Raw genomic sequence first — 20,945 nt, 5'->3', positions numbered from 1 at the left:
TAGCCTGTCTGCAGTCCCTCCTTGCAATACTCCTCCACTGACCACAATGCTGCCTGTGTATCCATGTAACCGATTTAAAACTGCCTTGAGCCTATTTTTTGTTATTTTAGGCCTTCATTAGCCTGTCTGCGGTCCCTACTTGCAATACTCCTCCACTGACCACAATGCTGCATGTGTATCCATGTAACCGATTTAAAACTGCCATGAGCCTATTTTTTGGAATTTTAGGCCTTCATTAGCCTGTCTGCGGTCCCTCCTTGCAATACTCCTCCACTGACCACAATGCTGCCTGTGTATCCATGTAACCGATTTAAAACTGCCTTGAGCCTATTTTTTGTTATTTTAGGCCTTCATTAGCCTGTCTGCGGTCCCTCCTTGCAATACTCCTCCACTGACCACAATGCTGCCTGTGTATCCATGTAACCGATTTAAAACTGCCATGAGCCTATTTTTTGTTATTTTAGGCCTTCATTAGCCTGTCTGCGGTCCCTCCTTGCAATACTCCTCCACTGACCACAATGCTGCCTGTGTATCCATGTAACCGATTTAAAACTGCCTTGAGCCTATTTTTTGTTATTTTAGGCCTTCATTAGCCTGTCTGCGGTCCCTACTTGCAATACTCCTCCACTGACCACAATGCTGCATGTGTATCCATGTAACCGATTTAAAACTGCCATGAGCCTATTTTTTGGAATTTTAGGCCTTCATTAGCCTGTCTGCAGTCCCTCCTTGCAATACTCCTCCACTGACCACAAGGCTGCCTGTGTATCCATGTAACCGATTTAAAACTGCCATGAGCCTATTTTTTGTTATTTTAGGCCTTCATTAGCCTGTCTGCGGTCCCTCCTTGCAATACTCCTCCACTGACCACAATGCTGCCTGTGTATCCATGTAACCGATTTAAAACTGCCATGAGCCTATTTTTAGTTATTTTAGGCCTTCATTAGCCTGTCTGCGGGCCTTCATTAGCCTGTCTGCGGTCCCTACTTGCAATACTCCTCCACTGACCACAATGCTGCCTGTGTATCCATGTAACCGATTTAAAACTGCCTTGAACCTATATTGTGTTATTTTAGGTCTTCATTAGCCTGTCTGCGGTCCCTCCTTGCAATACTCCTCCACTGACCACAATGCTGCCTGTGTATCCATGTAACCAATTTAAAACTGCCTTGAGCCTATTTTTTGTTATTTTAGGCCTTCATTAGCCTGTCTGCGGGCCTTCATTAGCCTGTCTGCGGTCCCTACTTGCAATACTCCTCCACTGACCACAATGCTGCCTGTGTATCCATGTAACCGATTTAAAACTGCCTTGAGCCTATTTTTTGTTATTTTAGGCCTTCATTAGGCTGTCTGCAGTCCCTACTTGCAATACTCCTCCACTGACCACAATGCTGCCTGTGTATCCATGTAACCGATTTAAAACTGCCTTGAGCCTATTTTTTATTTTAGGCCTTCATTAGCCTGTCTGCGGTCCCTCCTTGCAATACTCCTCCACTGACCACAATGCTGCCTGTGTATCCATGTAACCGATTTAAAACTGCCTTGAGCCTATTTTTTGTTATTTTAGGCCTTCATTAGCCTGTCTGCGGTCCCTACTTGCAATACTCCTCCACTGACCACAATGCTGCCTGTGTATCCATGTAACCGATTTAAAACTGCCTTGAGCCTATTTTTTATTTTAGGCCTTCATTAGCCTGTCTGCGGTCCCTCCTTGCAATACTCCTCCACTGACCACAATGCTGCCTGTGTATCCATGTAACCGATTTAAAACTGCCTTGAGCCTATTTTTTGTTATTTTAGGCCTTCATTAGCCTGTCTGCTTTCCCTACTTGCAATACTCCTCCACTGACCACAATGCTGCCTGTGTATCCATGTAACCGATTTAAAACTGCCATGAGCCTATTTTTTGTTATTTTAGGCCTTCATTAGCCTGTCTGCGGTCCCTCCTTGCAATACTCCTCCACTGACCACAATGCTGACTGTGTATCCATGTAACCGATTTAAAACTGCCTTGAGTCTATTTTTTGTTATTTTAGGCCTTCATTAGCCTGTCTGCGGTCCCTACTTGCAATACTCCTCCACTGACCACAATGCTGCCTGTGTATCCATGTAACCGATTTAAAACTGCCATGAGCCTATTTTTAGTTATTTTAGGCCTTCATTAGCCTGTCTGCGGGCCTTCATTAGCCTGTCTGCGGTCCCTACTTGCAATACTCCTCCACTGACCACAATGCTGCCTGTGTATCCGCCTGTCTGCGGTCCCTACTTGCAATACTCCTCCACTGACCACAATGCTGCCTGTGTATCCATGTAACCGATTTAAAACTGCCTTGAGCCTATTTTTTATTTTAGGCCTTCATTAGCCTGTCTGCGGTCCCTCCTTGCAATACTCCTCCACTGACCACAATGCTGCCTGTGTATCCATGTAACCGATTTAAAACTGCCTTGAGCCTATTTTTTGTTATTTTAGGCCTTCATTAGCCTATCTGCGGTCCCTACTTGCAATACTCCTCCACTGACCACAATGCTGTCTGTGTATCCATGTAACCTATTTAAAACTGCCATGAGCCTATTTTTTGTTATTTTAGGCCTTCATTAGCCTGTCTGCGGTCCCTCCTTGCAATACTCCTCCACTGACCACAATGCTGCCTGTGTATCCATGTAACCGATTTAAAACTGCCTTGAGCCTATTTTTTGTTATTGTAGGCCTTCATTAGCCTGTCTGCGGTCCCTCCTTGCAATACTCCTCCACTGACCACAATGCTGCCTGTGTATCCATGTAACCGATTTAAAACTGCCATGAGCCTATTTTTTGTTATTTTAGGCCTTCATTAGCCTGTCTGCAGTCCCTCCTTGCAATACTCCTCCACTGACCACAATGCTGCCTGTGTATCCATGTAACCGATTTAAAACTGCCATGAGCCTATTTTTTGTTATTTTAGGCCTTCATTAGCCTGTCTGCGGTCCCTCCTTGCAATACTCCTCCACTGACCACAATGCTGCCTGTGTATCCATGTAACCGATTTAAAACTGCCTTGAGCCTATTTTTTGTTATTTTAGGCCTTCATTAGCCTGTCTGCGGTCCCTACTTGCAATACTCCTCCACTGACCACAATGCTGCATGTGTATCCATGTAACCAATTTAAAACTGCCATGAGCCTATTTTTTGGAATTTTAGGCCTTCATTATCCTGTCTGCAGTCCCTCCTTGCAATACTCCTCCACTGACCACAAGGCTGCCTGTGTATCCATGTAACCGATTTAAAACTGCCTTGAGCCTATTTTTTGTTATTTTAGGCCTTCATTAGCCTGTCTGCGGTCCCTACTTGCAATACTCCTCCACTGACCACAAGGCTGCCTGTGTATCCATGTAACCGATTTAAAACTGCCATGAGCCTATTTTTTGTTATTTTAGGCCTTCATTAGCCTGTCTGCGGTCCCTCCTTGCAATACTCCTCCACTGACCACAATGCTGCCTGTGTATCCATGTAACCGATTTAAAACTGCCATGAGCCTATTTTTAGTTATTTTAGGCCTTCATTAGCCTGTCTGCGGGCCTTCATTAGCCTGTCTGCGGTCCCTACTTGCAATACTCCACCCCTGACCACAATGCTGCCTGTGTATCCATGTAACCGATTTAAAACTGCCTTGAACCTATATTGTGTTATTTTAGGTCTTCATTAGCCTGTCTGCGGTCCCTCCTTGCAATACTCCTCCACTGACCACAATGCTGCCTGTGTATCCATGTAACCAATTTAAAACTGCCTTGAGCCTATTTTTTGTTATTTTAGGCCTTCATTAGCCTGTCTGCGGGCCTTCATTAGCCTGTCTGCGGTCCCTACTTGCAATACTCCTCCACTGACCACAATGCTGCCTGTGTATCCATGTAACCGATTTAAAACTGCCTTGAGCCTATTTTTTGTTATTTTAGGCCTTCATTAGGCTGTCTGCAGTCCCTACTTGCAATACTCCTCCACTGACCACAATGCTGCCTGTGTATCCATGTAACCGATTTTAAAACTGCCATGAGCCTATTTTTAGTTATTTTAGGCCTTCATTAGCCTGTCTGCGGGCCTTCATTAGCCTGTCTGCGGTCCCTACTTGCAATACTCCTCCACTGACCACAATGCTGCCTGTGTATCCATGTAACCGATTTAAAACTGCCTTGAGCCTATTTTTTATTTTAGGCCTTCATTAGCCTGTCTGCGGTCCCTCCTTGCAATACTCCTCCACTGACCACAATGCTGCCTGTGTATCCATGTAACCGATTTAAAACTGCCTTGAGCCTATTTTTTGTTATTTTAGGCCTTCATTAGCCTGTCTGCGGTCCCTACTTGCAATACTCCTCCACTGACCACAATGCTGCCTGTGTATCCATGTAACCGATTTAAAACTGCCATGAGCCTATTTTTTGTTATTTTAGGCCTTCATTAGCCTGTCTGCGGTCCCTCCTTGCAATACTCCTCCACTGACCACAATGCTGCCTGTGTATCCATGTAACCGATTTAAAACTGCCTTGAGCCTATTTTTTGTTATTTTAGGCCTTCATTAGCCTGTCTGCGGTCCCTACTTGCAATACTCCTCCACTGACCACAATGCTGCCTGTGTATCCATGTAACCGATTTAAAACTGCCATGAGCCTATTTTTAGTTATTTTAGGCCTTCATTAGCCTGTCTGCGGGCCTTCATTAGCCTGTCTGCGGTCCCTACTTGCAATACTCCTCCACTGACCACAATGCTGCCTGTGTATCCGCCTGTCTGCGGTCCCTACTTGCAATACTCCTCCACTGACCACAATGCTGCCTGTGTATCCATGTAACCGATTTAAAACTGCCTTGAGCCTATTTTTTATTTTAGGCCTTCATTAGCCTGTCTGCGGTCCCTCCTTGCAATACTCCTCCACTGACCACAATGCTGCCTGTGTATCCATGTAACCGATTTAAAACTGCCTTGAGCCTATTTTTTGTTATTTTAGGCCTTCATTAGCCTATCTGCGGTCCCTACTTGCAATACTCCTCCACTGACCACAATGCTGTCTGTGTATCCATGTAACCTATTTAAAACTGCCATGAGCCTATTTTTTGTTATTTTAGGCCTTCATTAGCCTGTCTGCGGTCCCTCCTTGCAATACTCCTCCACTGACCACAATGCTGCCTGTGTATCCATGTAACCTATTTAAAACTGCCATGAGCCTATTTTTTGTTATTTTAGGCCTTCATTAGCCTGTCTGCGGTCCCTACTTGCAATCCTCCTCTGCTGACCACACCAATGCTGCCCGTTTACCTGGAACCTATTTAAAAGTTCATAGAGCCTATTTATATATTTTATTTAATATTAATAAAGCCATGATGGACTACGCTGTACCACGCTTCAAGCTAACCAGTCGACACTTCTTTTGCGAGAAAAGCCATCCCAACCCTCCACCAGCATGTAAAAGACCGCATTGTCCATGCACTCTGGCAATCTGTGAGTACAAAGGTGCACCTGACAACAGACGCATGGACCTGTAGGCATGGCCACGGAAGGTTACGTGTCCATTACGGCGCAATGGGTTAATGTGGTGGATGCATGGTCCACAGGGGACAGCCTACTAAGTCTGTCTGCAGTCCCTAATTAAAATTGTCCTCCACTGTCTAAATCTGAGCTTCAACCTTCTGGCTCTCATTAAGTGCTGTTTTTTAAAAAGCTTGGTGGTTACGGCCTACTAATGGTGTCTGCCGCTCCCTGGTGTTGACCTCAACTGAATAAAGCTGAGCTTCAACCTTCTGGCACTCATTGAGTGCTGTTTTTTAAAAAGCTTGGTGGTTACGGCCTACTAACGGTGTCTGCCGCTCCCTGGTGTTGACCTCAACTGAATAAAGCTGAGCTTCAACCTTCTGGCTCTCATTAAGTGCTGTTTTTTAAAAAGCTTGGTGGTTACGGCCTACTAATGGTGTCTGCCCCTACCTGGTGTTGACCTCAACTGAATAAAGCTGAGCTTCAACCTTCTGGCTCTCATTGAGTGCTGTTTTTTAAAAAGCTTAGTGGTGACGGCCTACTAACGGTGTCTGCCGCTCCCTGGTGTTTTCCTCAACTGAATAAATCTGAGCTTCAACCTTCTGGCTCTCATTAAGTGCTGTTTTTTAAAAAAATTGGTGGTTACGGCCAACTAACGGTGTCTGCCGCTCCCTGGTGTTGACCTCAACTGTATAAAGCTGAGCTTCAGTCTTTAGGCTTTCGGCCTAAAGTATCAGATATTAAACTGCATTTGCCCTTCAACTTTAGTTACGGCCTACTAACGGTGTCTGCCGCTCCCTGGTGTCGACCTCAACTGAATAAAGCTGAGCTTCAACCTTCTGGCTCTCATTAAGTGCTGTTTTTTAAAAAAAACTTGGTGGTTACGGCCTACTAACGGTGTCTGCCGCTCCCTGGTGTTTTCCTCAACTGAATAAAGCTGAGCTTCAACCTTCTGGCTCTCATTAAGTGCTTTTTTAAAAAAGAATTGGTGGTTACGGCCTACTAACGGTGTCTGCTGCTCCCTGGTGTTGACCTCAACTGAATAAAGCTGAGCTTCAACCTTCTGGCTCTCATTAAGTGCTGTTTTTTAAAAAGCTTGGTGGTTACGGCCCACTAACGGGGTCTGCCGCTCCCTGGTGTTGACCTCAACTGAATAAAGCTGAGCTTCAACCTTCTGGCTCTCATTAAGTGCTGTTTTTTAAAAAACTTGGTGGTTACGGCCTACTAACGGTGTCTGCCGCTCCCTGGTGTTTTCCTCAACTGAATAAATCTGAGCTTCAACCTTCTGGCTCTCATAAAGTGCTGTTTTTTAAAAAGCTTGGTGGTTACGGCCTACTAACAGTGTCTGCCGCTCCCTGGTGTTGACCTCAACTGAATAAAGCTGAGCTTCAACCTTCTGGCTCTCATTAAGTGCTGTTTTTTAAAAAGCTTGGTGGTTACGGCCTACCAACGGGGTCTGCCACTCCCTGGTGTTGTCCTCCACTGTATAAAGCTGAGCTTCAGTCTTTAGGCTTTTGGCCTATAGTAGCAGATATTAAACTGCATTTGGCCTACTAGTGTGGTTGGGCCCTTAAAACAGCGTCTGCTGCTCCTGGGTTTGCTACTCCACTGAACAAAGCAATGCCGCCTGTTTAGTCCTGTTACCAATTTTGAACTGCATTTAGCCTACTTTATTCTTTGGCCCTATATCTGTGTTTCCTCCTCATCCTGCCCATTGCCCAGCCACTGCTAGATGAGTCTGCTGGTACATTGACCTAGACCACTACATTCCCCTTGCACTCTACACAGCCAGAATCTAACCCTGCTGAAAGTAAGGTTCCCCTTCCCGCATGTTATACCACCTTACACAGGGACAAAGAGGAAGGTGCAGATGAAAGTGCAGGTTCCTTCATCAGGTGGGGGGGAGCATACTCGTTGGCGACGTCACTGGCACAGGGCCCCTCAGAGTACGCAAAAGTGTCGCTGCTGGTGGGAGGCGCCCCCGCCGTGCAAATACACCGCTGTACTTTGAGGGGCCCTGTGCCAGTGCCAATGCCAACGAGTGGGCACCCCCTGCTTGCTTAGGATCACAGCACTTGCAAACTTGACATACTTACCTCTCACTGCTCCACCGCCGTGACGTAGTCCACGTTTCCTGGGCCCACTAAAACCTTGAACCAGCCCTACCCCCCACAACTTTTGCCAAATGACCCCCAATTTCCAATGCCCAACTATTATTAGAAAGTTAATTAAGATTGACAAGCTTCAGAAACAAGAATGGATGTTTTTGGCATTAAAATGGGCACTGTAGGTGTTTTCCTGGCCTCCACTCACTGCCGAATATGCTTCCCCATTGACTTGCATTGGGTTTCGTGTTTCGGTCGATCCCCGACTTTTAGCGATAATCGGCCGACTGCACTCGACTCGACTCTGGACAAAGTCGGGTTTCACAAAAACCCGACTCGATCTTAAAAAAATGAAAGTCGCTCAACCCTAATTCTCACAGAATATAGGCTGAACTGGATGGACAAATGTCTTTTTCGGCCTTGCTATCTATGTTAGGATCTTTTGGTCTTCTTCACTTTGTTAGGCTGGTTCTATTTAAGTAATTTTTTGATTGAGAACAGGTATGCCAGTAATCAGGTCTGCATGTGGCTAGGGAATTTGAACTCAGCATCCCAAAGATGTGACAAAACCACAGTTAATTTATGTTTTAAGTGGGGGAGGAAATGGCCATCACTTTGTTTGTTTTTCCCTTAATAATAACAACCTTCATTTAAAAACTGCATTTTCTGTTTACTTGTGTCATCTTTGTCTAATATTTAAATTTGTTTGGTGATCTGAAACATGTAAGTGTGACAAACAAGAAAAATAATAGTAAATCAGGAAGGGGCAAACACTTTTTCACATAGCTGTATTAATGTTCTATCATCTGTTACTGATGTCCTTGGTTTTGCCTTCCTGATCTCTGTGGATGTTCCCTGCACTTTATAACTTTGTTTTGTTCATATTTAATAAATATAATTTAGATTTTCTTTTAGATGTGTCCTATTTTTGGTGCTGGATTGGAGATATTCTGTGGCAAATCTCTGTATGTGACTATTATTGGATTGTGTGTTATACCGGGGGCAGATCAAGGTCATGACTGTATGTAGTGATCATGTGAAACCAGTAACAGCTCCAGAGATTTCTTACATGGGATCTTTAGGATGTTACATCGTCATTTTCTTCCCATTCAGGTCCCTACACTATCGTATCCTCTCAGTGGAGATCTTCTATATAAGAGAATTTTCCAGATTGACTCATCAAGCATGGATATGGACAGGGACAAGATGGCGGAGAGGATATTACACCTCACCCTAGAGATCCTCTTCCAGCTTACTGGTGAGGTGAGAGATTCTGATGACGTCACATTACATCATTCTTATCTATGGGAATAACAGATGGACAGAACTGGAGAGGTGAGGACTCTGGAAATGTCTGTCGTGAGATTTATTAATGTGTCTCTCCATAACCAGGATTACACAGAAGAAAAGAAGACGTCTAGTGAGTGCTGTCAGGCCCCTGTATCTGAGGGATGGGGAAGACCCACAAGACTTACAAGGTCTCCACCTCACCCCATGAAACATAAAGATATCAATGAGCAGAAGATCTTAGACCTCACCTACAAGATGATTGAGCTGCTGACTAGAGAGGTGACACTGCTGGGAATGCTGGGACATTATAGAGTAATGCTATGGAGGGATAGGAGGCATGATGGTATCATTGTCTGTGTCAGGTTCCTATAAGGTATCAAGATGTCACTGTCTATTTCTCCATGGAGGAGTGGGAGTATTTAGAAGGACACAAAGATCAATATAAGGACATCATGATGGAGGTTCCTCAGCCCCTCACATCACCAGGTAATAGACATGACTAAGTATACAAGGCCTATAATTATCTGTATGTAAAGAATGAACTCAGTCCCTGTATGTGTTTCCTCCAGTTCAATCCAGTAAGAGGACAACACCAGAGAAATGTCCCCGTCCTCTTCTTCCACAAGACTGGAAACAAGAAAATCTCAATGTTCCTCAAGATCATCAGGTAGATGGAGAAAATGTATCATGAGATGTCCCCTATGTTGTGTAGATATCAGTAAAGTTCTTGCGTTCAGTCCTGTTTTATTTACCAGTTTTATAGACTGTATGGACAATGTGTTAGAGACACCAACACTTTCCCATGAAAAAACTGTACTTTATAGAAATGAGGCCCTGGAGTGCAGCGGAAAATCAAGTGATCAGTTTTCAATATGAATCCACATTAGAATGAGAGATTGAGTGACTTGAAACATGGCTAGGGCCAGTATTTAAAAAAAAAAAATCTTGTGAGGCTTTTACATGTAATGGTGTCAAGAGTATCTAGAGAATGTTGTGATCGAGGAAAAACATTCAATGAAAGATGATCTCATGGACGCATGCAACTTGTTGTGGAAGAAATAAAAAATTGTTCTCTGGCACAGGAAGTGAACATTCATGGAAATTACAGCTGGATACAAAGCTGGTGTTTAACAAATGTTTCCAAATGTGCTTGTCGTTTTTTAGCAGTCTTTGTTACTAGAAGGGGATCACTAGGTGAGGTGGACCCTCTAAGCCCATGGTCTGGGTGGGCACAGGGGCACCGCTGCAGCAGACAGGTAATGCATGCAGGACACAGACAGTTAACCGGTGGACAAAAAGCCGCAGACAGCCAGGAGGCATCTTGAAGAACAATGACAAAGAGCAGTGTTACTAAAGACCACAGGCAAACAGGAAATCAAAGGACTGGAAGCCGCAGGCAGATAGGAGATGTCTTGGAGACTGCAGGCAAGTTGCAGAGTTACTAAAGTGCAGAGGCAGATAGGAGACTGAAGGACTGGAAGTTGCAAGCTGCCAGGAGATGTCTTGGAGACAGCAGACAGATTGCAGAGTTACTGAAGGTGGCAGGCAGATAGAAGACTGAAGGAGTGGAAGCCACAAGCAGCCAGGAGGCGTCATGGAGACCTCAGACAGGTAGCAGACGAATCTCCAGAGCAACAATAAAGTCTAAATACCATGTAAGCCACAGGCGACAAGGAGACGTCCGAGAAACCACTGGTGGACAGGCAGCAGAGGTCCTAACAGACTGGGAATAGGTAGCAGACAGAATTCTGGAGTAACTAGAAAGTCGGAATACCATGAATGTCGCAGGCAGATTGGAGGCATGCAGAAAACCGCAGACAGATAGCAGTGGTATAAGAAGCAGCAGACAAGTAACTCAGGGACTGGAAACCACAGACAGCCAGCAGACATCATGGAGACTGTGTAAAGGAACTGTGTACTTACAAAGTAAAAGTCTACTAGAAATTCTTATTACCAAGACACAGGTGTTTGTCTTTGGAGATTTTATATAGGCCTAGGAAGATCAACAAATGGGAGCACGCAGGACTACCTGCAAAGCTCAACGTGGAGCAGAAGACAATTTAAAAGACTGGGGCGTAGGTATCTGAGCACAGATCCGAGACAGGTGTGCAATAGACTGTAACAGTAGATGACCAGTTCTGTTACTATCAAAGGGGAAGTGGAAAGAAAAAACTTACTTGAGCAAAAAAGAGCAACAATTATATGACTGAACAGTGGAAAATATTGTCTGGGTAGATGAATCCCGATTTATGTTGCACCATGCTGATGACAAAGTCAGAATTTTGAGACAGCAGCATCAATCCATGTATTTTTCCTATCAGTTGTCAATATTTCAAGCTGGTGTAGTTGGAGTAATTGTGATGGGAATGTTTTCTTGGAACATTCTGGGTCCTCTTAAACAAGTGTATGGTGGTTTGGATATTAGAGCTTACCTTAACATTTGTGTCATCAAGTTCATCCAGTCATAGCAGTTGTTTACCCTGTGGTAGAAGGACAATGCACAATGTCAGAAAAGTCCATCATGCAGTACCATCAGAGATGCGTCTGATTGGCTCAAAATTTATTCTGCAGTAGAATAATGAACCCAAACATACTTGTATTTAAGAACTACCGTATTTTTCAGACTATAAGACACACTGGACCATAAGACGCACCCCAAATTTTGGGCTGGAAAATTGCAGAAAAAAAGATTTTTATAAGATGGGGGTCTGTCTTATTGTCTGAATTTAAGGTATCTTACTTGAGGGCTGGCGGTGGTAGAGCGGGGTCACAGGAGGCATTGTCCCTTCCTCAGGAAGCCTGCTGCAGCAGAAGTGAGACAATGCTGCAGTCCCGGGGTGCGATGCTGTGGGTCCGGTGTTGGCAGTGAGGCAAAGCATGAAGCAGGGTCGCTTCCTCAGGATGTTGGTGGCAGAAATCTGCCGACGCCACAGCCCGGTGTCCACGGCGAGCAGAGCCGAGTGCATCACCGGTTTCTCAATGGCCATCTTCCTGGAAATGGCTGCCAAAATCTCAATCACGCGTGGCCTCTGGCGGTCGTTTTCCTGAAGCCGAGGGCTGCTGAGATCTCAATCTGCGTACGCGCCGCCTCCGGCAGCTCACAGCTTCATGAAGATGGCCGCAGGGAAACCAATGATGCACTCCGCATCGCCCACCGCCGACACTGAGCCTCAGCATCGCCACACCTCTGCCGCTTCTGGTTCCGATGCTACACCCCCCGGTAAGCCTGCAATCAGACTATTAGATGCACCCCCCATTTTCCTCCCAAATATTGGGGAAAAGTTGCACTTTGTAGTCTAAAAAATATGGTATCTTCAGAATAAAGAACACAGGAATCCCCAAAGTCATGATATGGCCCCAAAGAGCCCTGATCTTGGCAGCATCCAGTCTGTCTGTAATATAAAGAGACAGAAGTGTTTAGGCAAGCGACATCCAGAGAATACCTCTGGTTAGTTCTCCAAGATGTTTGGAACAATTATGAAGCTGAGTTCCTTCAAAATCTGTGCACAAGTGTACTTAGAAGAATTGATGCTGTTTTTCAGGCAAAGGAGGTCACACAAAACATTGATTTCATTTAGATTTCTCTTTTGTTCGTTCACTTTGCATTTTGTTAATTGACCAAAATAAATTAACACTTATATTTTTTAAAGCATTCTTACGTTGCAGTACTTTTTCCACACTTACAGTACTATGCAATAGATTAAAGGTATTTCAACTACTAGTAAAATCTATGACACAATACATTGCTGAGGTTTTGTAGACCAAAGGAGGTTCAACATGATACAAGATGGGTGTCTCTAATAAAGTGGCCATTTAGTGTATGTTTTATACTTGGTACAAATGACAGGATAAAGCTAATCACAGACATTAGATGTTGTCTGGATCTTCTCACAATTTTCAGGTTGAGACTGAGACTGCTGATTAGAGTTAGGAATCGACAGGTTGGATTTATACAGGAGACTTGCAGCTATGTGATAACTACGGCTGTCATTTATGGTCATTATGTTAATTTTTGATTTTTTTTCTGTTCTTCTATGTCATTTCTTACAACTTCTCCATCTGTCTGTGGCTTTTACAGTCTTTGTTTCAGGGTAAAGACCTGGCCCATATTAGTACTACAGAGACATATGTGAGGGGTGATGAGTGGTGTAAAGAGGAGATTCCTACAGATAACCACACAGGTGAGTAGTGACCACTAAATGCAGAGAAGTCACAGATTATACTTCAAACAGTTAAAAGAAAACAGGGGTTTGGTACCATGTTAGCCAGTTGAAAAAATGATGCTCTCAGTGTGAAAAACAAGATAATCTTGCAGTTATGATACCTTTTAATGGCTAACAAAAATAAATGATGTTGCAAAGCAATCTTTCGAGACTTCTTAGGTTTTTTCCTCAGGCATGGTATAACAAAGTTTCTGAAGAAACACAAAAATATGCACACAAAAAACAACAAAAAGAGAAAAAAAAAAGATCGGCATGGTATAATAAATGAACATTTAAATAAACAAGCTGAGCCCAGAGACTGAATCCTTAATTTGATTATATTAGTGGTTTGAAAGTTTTATAGTCCCAATATCCAAGTAGGATCGGTGGCCTGGTGCCCTAAACTCCTTTGGATCAGATTCCTCAGATTCTATAGTGAGTCGTATATCCTTGTAACAGATTTAGTCCTGTGTGGAGGGAATCAAAAACTTAAAAAGTTTGTATTCCCAAACCCGGCAATGTTTTTGTGATTTAAAATTGCCTTTTAACACGACAACTTTCATATTGTTTTCGGTTGTGTCTCTTGGACCACAGAAATGTTTGGCCACCGGTAAATGTTTTTTTTTTATCTGCAATTGTGTGTTGATGAGACCTCATCCTTGCTCTCAGTTTCTGTCCTGTTTCTCCCACATAGATGCCCCCAATAGGACATATAGTGCACAGAATTAAGTACACCACATTGGAAGAAGAACATGTGAATGTCCCGAGAATCTTATAGTCCTGTTGATGTTTTGGGAATCGGTATCCTGACTTTGGTCTCTACATGAGTGCAGGTTTTGCAGCTCTTCACATTGCACGAATAAGTTCCTCTCGGTGCATCTGAGGTCATTGAATTTTGGATCATGAGGTTTCTTACATTTGGAGGTTGCCTGTAGCACAGCAAGGGAGGGTCTTTGAATATTGTCTATAGCCGGTCATCCGTGTGTAAGATGTGATGGTGTTTTTTAGCAGTTTTTCTCAGTACCTCAGGCTGTGGGTTGTAGGTCACCACCAGAGGTACACGATTATTTTCCTCTTTTTCTCTGTATTGAAGTAATTGACTTCTATAGATCCTTGTGGCTCTAAAGTTCTGATCATCAATAGAGGTGATGTGGTAGCCTTGATTGTCTTTTTAAGATGTGTTAAGTGTTCATACCTATCCGTTGGGCTGGAACAGATACAATTATATCTAAGGGCCTGGCTGTAGACGATGAACTTTTTAATTTGTTTCGGGTGGAAACTGTTCCATCTGAGGTATGTGGGACGGTCAATTTGTTTCCTATACACCGATGTCAGAATTAAACCAATTTGAGTTCTTATGGTGGTATCCAGAAAGTTGATTTCCGTTTTTGAGTGGTCCAATGTCAGGTTTATCGTGGGGTGAAATGTATTGAATTTGTCATGGAATTTTAGAAGTTCTTGTTCAGACTCAGTCCAGATTATTAAGATGTCATCGATATAACAGACATAGGCCAATGGTTTGATGGAGCAGGATGGTAAAAAGTCATTTTCCAATTTAGCCATGAAAAGGTTGGCATACAGGGGTGCCATTTTGCTGCCCATATAAAGGATTTTTGCGGATATTGTCCGTGCAGCTGAACAAATGGCAATCCGGACCTATTGATGAAAGGAATGGTGGTTTTATTCAACGCGTTTCGAAGTCTACATATGACTTCTTCCTCAGTAAATACCACACACATATGAAAAAACAATAATGGTTTGCTGTATAAGTAGGTTCAAAATTCAATTCCGGTGCCAAAGGAACCACCTGACAAACAGAGTTCATGACATAGACACATGGTATGACACATGACATGATAATGAATTGATAAAAACTTGCTAAAATCATAAATTTAAATTCATTAAATTATAACCATTTCTATTACATTACAGGTTTATTTGTGGAACAAATAAAAGGAAAATTGTTCAGAAAAAGGAGAAATATATATATATATACTGTATATATACATCTTCTCCCTTTTTCTTCATATCTATATAACTGTCTAAGGGGCACTTCCGTCTGTCTGTCGCGGATATTCATTGATTGCGGCCAGCCAGTGGGTGGAGACAAAAGGGCAGGGGAGGCCAGGAAGTATGCAGAGCGATTCCCCGCCCACTCCGTACAGGCCCGGCCAGAAGCGCTGCTAAGGTGGTGGAGTCGCCATGAGGAGGGTGGAGCCGGCCAGGACCATAGGCACTGTTGGGCCTACCGCAGTCAAAAGCCGGGAACTAAATTAGCGGCCGCGGGTCGCAGCCAGCCAGTGGCCGGAGACAAAAGGGCAGGGAGGCCAGGAACTATGCAGAGCAAGTCCCTGCCCACTCCGTACAGGCCCAGCCAGACGCGCTCCAAAGGGGGCGGAGTTGCCGTGAGGAAGGCGGAGCCGGCCGGGACCATGGGCGCTGTTGGGCCTACCGCCGCCAAAAGCCGGGGACTAAATTTGCGGCCGCGGTGAGTGATGACGGCCGCGGTCAGTGATGATGGCCGCGACAGCAGGAAACATCGCATCACATGCGGCGGTGACAGCTACGGACGGAAGGTGAGTATATACTCCGTGGGCTGTGCAATATACTACGTGGGCTCTGCAATATACTCCTTGGCCTGTGCTATATACTACGTGTCTGTGCAATATACTCTGTGGCCTGTGCTATATACTCCGTGGGCTGTGCAATATACTCCGTGGCCTGTACTATATACTCCGTGGCCTGTGCTTTATACTCCGTGGCCTGTGCTATATACTCCTTGGGCTGGGCAATATACTACGTCGCTGTGCAATATACTACATGGCTGTGCAATATACTATGTGGCTGGGCAATATACTACATGGGCTGTGCAATATACTACGCGGCTGGGCAATATACTACGTGGCTGGGCAATATACTACAAGGACATGCATATTCTAGAATACCCGATGAGTTAGAATCGGGCCACCATCTAGTATATATGTATTTCGCCTTTTTCTGAACAATTTTTTTTTTATTTGTTCCACAAATTAACCTGCAATTTAATAGAAATGGTTATAATTTAATGAATTTATATTTATGATTTTAGCAAGTTTTCATCAATTCATTATCATGTCACGTGTTATACCATGTGTCTATGTCATGAACTCTGACACTGTTTGTCAGGTGGTTCCTTTGGCGCCAGATTTAGAATTTTGAACCTTCTTATACAGCAAACCATTGCTGTTTTTTCATATGTGTGTGGTATTTCCTGAGGAAGAAGTCATATGTAGACTTCGAAACTCGTTGAATAAAACCACCATTCTTTTTCATCAATATGTCCGCATTTCCATTTCTTCAACAGCGCTGACCCGTGGATTTGCGGCAGCTGACGTTTATATGCTCTATCAAAGGGGCACCAGATGAGCAGTTTTCTGAATAACAGATTCTGAAATTGTCAGATAAGACCCTATGTGCGCTTCTTTTCTCCTATAGCTTTTTTATTTTGCTGCCCATAGCAGTTCTGTTGCATTGTAGATATAGCTCCTCTCCAAAAGAAAAAAAGTTGTGTGTGATGCTCAATCTGGTGGGTCTTAATATAGACTCAGAAGGGATCCCTTTAGCTTCAAGAAACATTTGGCAGGCGGATAACACCAGATCTCAAACATCCCTCTCAAATATGGGTTGAAGGCCTCCCAGATCACTGACACACTTCCCTCCCCAGTGTGGGCTTCCTAGACACTTGAATTTGGTCAGTTATTCTATCTTTTTCCCCAGTTAGGGACAACCAGAAGGGATAAATCCTATATTTATGACACATTTCAGGTGAAGGAGAGATCTGCTCCAGTAATGTGCAATGATCTGAAATGCCCCTAGGTAGATAATCCAAGTGACACCATCTGAAGGGTCTCCACACTTTCGAACACAGTCAATTCTGGACAACATGTTTCTAGGGATAGTATGCAAAGGTACACTCTAAAATAACTATTTCACACCCACCAGAGGTCTAGAAACCCCAACTCACCCGCAAAAGCCTGTAGATTCGAAGGCCACTGAACACCATCTCGCATAATGCTAACCAACAGTTTATCGTTTTGAGGGTCCGTTAATATGTTAAAGTCCCCTAAACAGAATGTTGGAGTAGAGGGATATGTGGCTGTGAATATAGAATGCTGTATGTCAGCCCTGAAAGGTGATGGCCGTGTCTCATATCGGCCAAAACTGCTGACAGGTTCACTTTAACCATTATAGAACAACTAAAGAAAATTAAAGAATTCAGCTCAATGTGTCTCATTTTGAATGGGGGGGGGGGGTGAATTCCAGGGCAGGGGTCAACACGAGCCATATAAATTATGTTAAACCATTTAATTACAGTATATAATACTTATAAATAATTATTTGATCCCTTGCTGATTTTGTAAGTTTACCCACTGACAAAGACATAAACAATCTATAATTTTAAGGGTAGGTTAATTTTAACATTGAGAGATAGAATATCAAAAACAAAATCCAGAAAATCACATTGTATAAGTTATTTACATTTATTTGCTTTTTGCAGTGAGAAATAAGTATTTGATCCCCTACCAACCATTTTAAGAGTTCCTTCTCCTACAGACCAGTTAGACGCTCCTAATCAACTCGTTACCCACATTAAAGACAGCTGTCTTACATAGTCACCTTTATAAAAGACTCCTGTCCACAGACTCAATTAATCAGTCAGACTCTAACCTCTACAACACGGGCAAGACAAAAGAGCTTTATAAGGATGTCAGGGACACGATCATAGGCCTGCACAAAGCTCTATGTAGCATAAATGCTCACTTTTTTGCTCAGAGTTTGACAGCGGCATTTAAAATGTTAACAGCCGTGGGTAGATCGCGATCCCACCCGTTGCTGTTAGGAGCACATGACAGCTGATCAGATCAGCCATCATGTGCGGAAAAGGTGCGGGCTCTTCGCCGGAGCCCGCACCAAACAAGGGGAGGTGTCCAGTGTCGGATATATCCGTCATTGGATGTTAAGGGGTTAAAGATATGGACAAAATTCTTTAGCTGGCATGAAATCACCCTGACCTCCAGATAGCAGGATTCTAGGCGTCCATATTTCTGGACTTCTTGGCAGACAGTCAGAAATTTTGTTCACATTTTCAGGATATCAAGAAGTGCATTAAAAAAATCCCTCTCAAGTACCTAATATAATGCTGTATCTAGCCAAGTAAGGGTGTCAGCATTTAAGGAGTCCCATTATTTGATAAGTCCAGAGAGGCCTTTGACTGTCTAGGTTTGAATGAGCTTCATCTGAAGAATAACTAATACTATTTTTCTACTCCATCTGCATGAGTTACCTCCTCCATGAGATGTGTGTATTCTTTATTCTTTCCTGAGACTCTAAAGTGCTATAGTTTATGCCATAACATTCTCTAAGTCAGTGTTCTAAGTCCCAAGACCCACCAAGGTCATGTTTTCAGGATTTCCTTAGTATTGCATAGGTGATGGAATTAATGCTTGAGCAGATGATGAAATTATGACTTGTGCAATACTAAGGATATCATGAAAACTTGACCTGTTGGTGGGTCTTGAGGACTGGAGTTGAGAAACACTGCTCTAAGTCTTTGTTAAACTGGGGCGGAGAGGTTAGTACTTTACTGAACTTGGAGTTGGTGGGGTCATTGGGAATTTAGCCATGGAGGTTATAGCAGAAATCGTAAGGCCTACTAAGTAATAGGGCAAGTACAAGGTTTTTTCTATTGGGCTGTAACAGATAAGTTAGTCTTTATGCAGATGATCTATTGATTTTTCTGGGAGTTACAGAATAATCCCTGGCCAATGTTAAGTCTCTAACTGATGAGTTTGGAGACCACTCTGGTTTATGCATTAATTGGGACAATTCGTTCTTAATGATGGTGTATATCATCCCTTTTACCTTCACAGTTGTCAAACGAATCGTATGGATGTAAAGAAATGTTAATTTATATAAGAGTCATGTCTATACTTATATTGGATATATTTTAGGCATTAGTCTTAATTTTTCTTGTAATACTTTAATAATTTAAATGAAAGGGGACATTACCAGAGTGAGACATGCAGATCAGGAGAGCGATTGTCAGTCATTATACATGTGAGATTAGTAACAACCCAGAAGGCAGATTGTCAGGGAGATCTATGTCTGGCCCACATATCTTAACAACTCATTTACACTACCGTTCCAAAGTTTAGGGTCACTTAGAAATGTCCTTATTTTTGAAAGAAAAGCACCATTTTTTCCAATGGAGCTAACATTAAATGATTCAGAAATGCACTCTATACATTGTTAATGTGGTAAATGACCATTCTAGCTGCAAACGTCTGGTTTGCAATATCTTCATAGGTGTATAGAGGCCCATTTCCAACAACCATCACTCCAGTGTTCTTATTGTACTTTTTGTTTGCTAACTGTGTAAGAAGGCTAATGGATGGTTAGAATACCCTTGAAAACCCTTGTGCAGGTATGTTAGCACAGCTGAAAACAGTTTGGCTGATTAGAGAACCTATAAACCTGACCTAGATGAGAATCTGAAGCATTAAATTAAACTCTCAAAATGGCCAGAAAAAAATAACTTTCATGTGAAACTCGACAGTCTATTCTTGTTCTTAGAAATGAAGGCTATTCCATGTTAGAGATTGCCAAGAAACTGAAGATTTCCTACAACGGTGTGTACTACTCCCTTCAGAGGAGAGCACAAACAGGCTCTATCCAGAGTAGAAAGAGAAGTGGGAGGCCCCGCTGCACAACTGAGCAACAATTAAAGTACATTAGAGTCTGTAGTTTGAGAAATTGATGCCTCTCAGGTCCTCAACTGGCAGCTTCATTACATAGTACATGCAAAACTCCAGTGTCAACGTCTACAGTGAAGAGGTGACTCCAGGATGCTGGCCTTCAGGGCAGAGTGGCAAAGAAAAAGCCATATCTGAGACTGGCTAATAAAAGGAAAAGATTAATATGGGCAAAAGAACACAAACATTGGGCAGAGGTAGATTGGAAAAAAGTGTTATGGGCAGACAATTCCAAGCTTGAGGTGTTTGGATCACAAAGAAGAATATTTGTGAGATGCAGAACAACTGAAAAGATGCTGGAAGAGTGACGCCATCTGTCAAGCATGGTGAAGGTAATGTGATAGTCTGGAGTTGCTTTGGTGCTGGTAAAGTGGGAGATTTGTACAAGGTAAAAGAGATTTTGAATAAGGAAGGCTATCACTCCATTTTGCAACGCCATGCCATATCCTGTGGACAGCGCTTGATTGGAACCAATTTCATCCTACAAAAGGACAATGACCCAAAGCACACCTCCAAATTATGCAAGAACTATTTAAGGAAGAAGCAGGCAGCTGGTATTCTATCTGTAATGGAGTGGCCAGCGCAGTCACCCGATCTCCACCCCATTGAGCTGTTGTGGGAGCAGCTTGACCATATGGTATGCAAAACATGCCCATCACGCAAAACCAACTTGTGGGAGGGGCTTCTGGAAGCATGGGGTGAAATTTCTCCAGATTACCTCAGCAAATTAACTGCTAGAATGCCAAATGTCTGCAATGCTGTAATTGCTGCAAAGAGAGCATTCTTTGATGAAAGCAAAGTTTGAAGGAGAAAATTATTATTTCAAATAAAATATTTTTTTTCGAACCTTGTCAATGTCTGCACTAGATTTTAAATTCATTTGGCAACTCATTTGATTGATAAAAGTATAAGTTTTCATGGAAAACACAAAATTGTCTGGGTGACCTTAAACTTTGGAACCGTAGTGTACAAATTAGGAAATATGTGGATTTGTCAGTAATAAGATATTGGATAACAAGATAACAAGGTTTCATGTCATTCAAATTTTCATGACCTACATGC

General features: G+C 43.1%; 1 protein-coding gene across 1 annotated transcript in view; it reads left to right on the top strand.

Moving 5' to 3' along the window:
* Window positions 1-20,945, top strand: part of LOC143768164 (uncharacterized) — a 121,334-nt gene that overhangs the window by 47,485 nt on the left and 52,904 nt on the right. The window contains exons 2-6 of the mRNA XM_077256853.1: window positions 8,714-8,863; window positions 8,993-9,169; window positions 9,253-9,376; window positions 9,460-9,557; window positions 12,969-13,071. Of these exons, the coding sequence (XP_077112968.1) occupies window positions 8,714-8,863; window positions 8,993-9,169; window positions 9,253-9,376; window positions 9,460-9,557; window positions 12,969-13,071 (652 nt within the window). The remainder of the gene's footprint in view (window positions 1-8,713; window positions 8,864-8,992; window positions 9,170-9,252; window positions 9,377-9,459; window positions 9,558-12,968; window positions 13,072-20,945) is intronic.

Source organism: Ranitomeya variabilis, chromosome 4 (genome assembly GCF_051348905.1).
Source record: "Ranitomeya variabilis isolate aRanVar5 chromosome 4, aRanVar5.hap1, whole genome shotgun sequence".
NCBI classification, from domain to species: domain Eukaryota; kingdom Metazoa; phylum Chordata; class Amphibia; order Anura; family Dendrobatidae; genus Ranitomeya; species Ranitomeya variabilis.
This window is presented reverse-complemented; position numbering and strand designations above follow the sequence as displayed.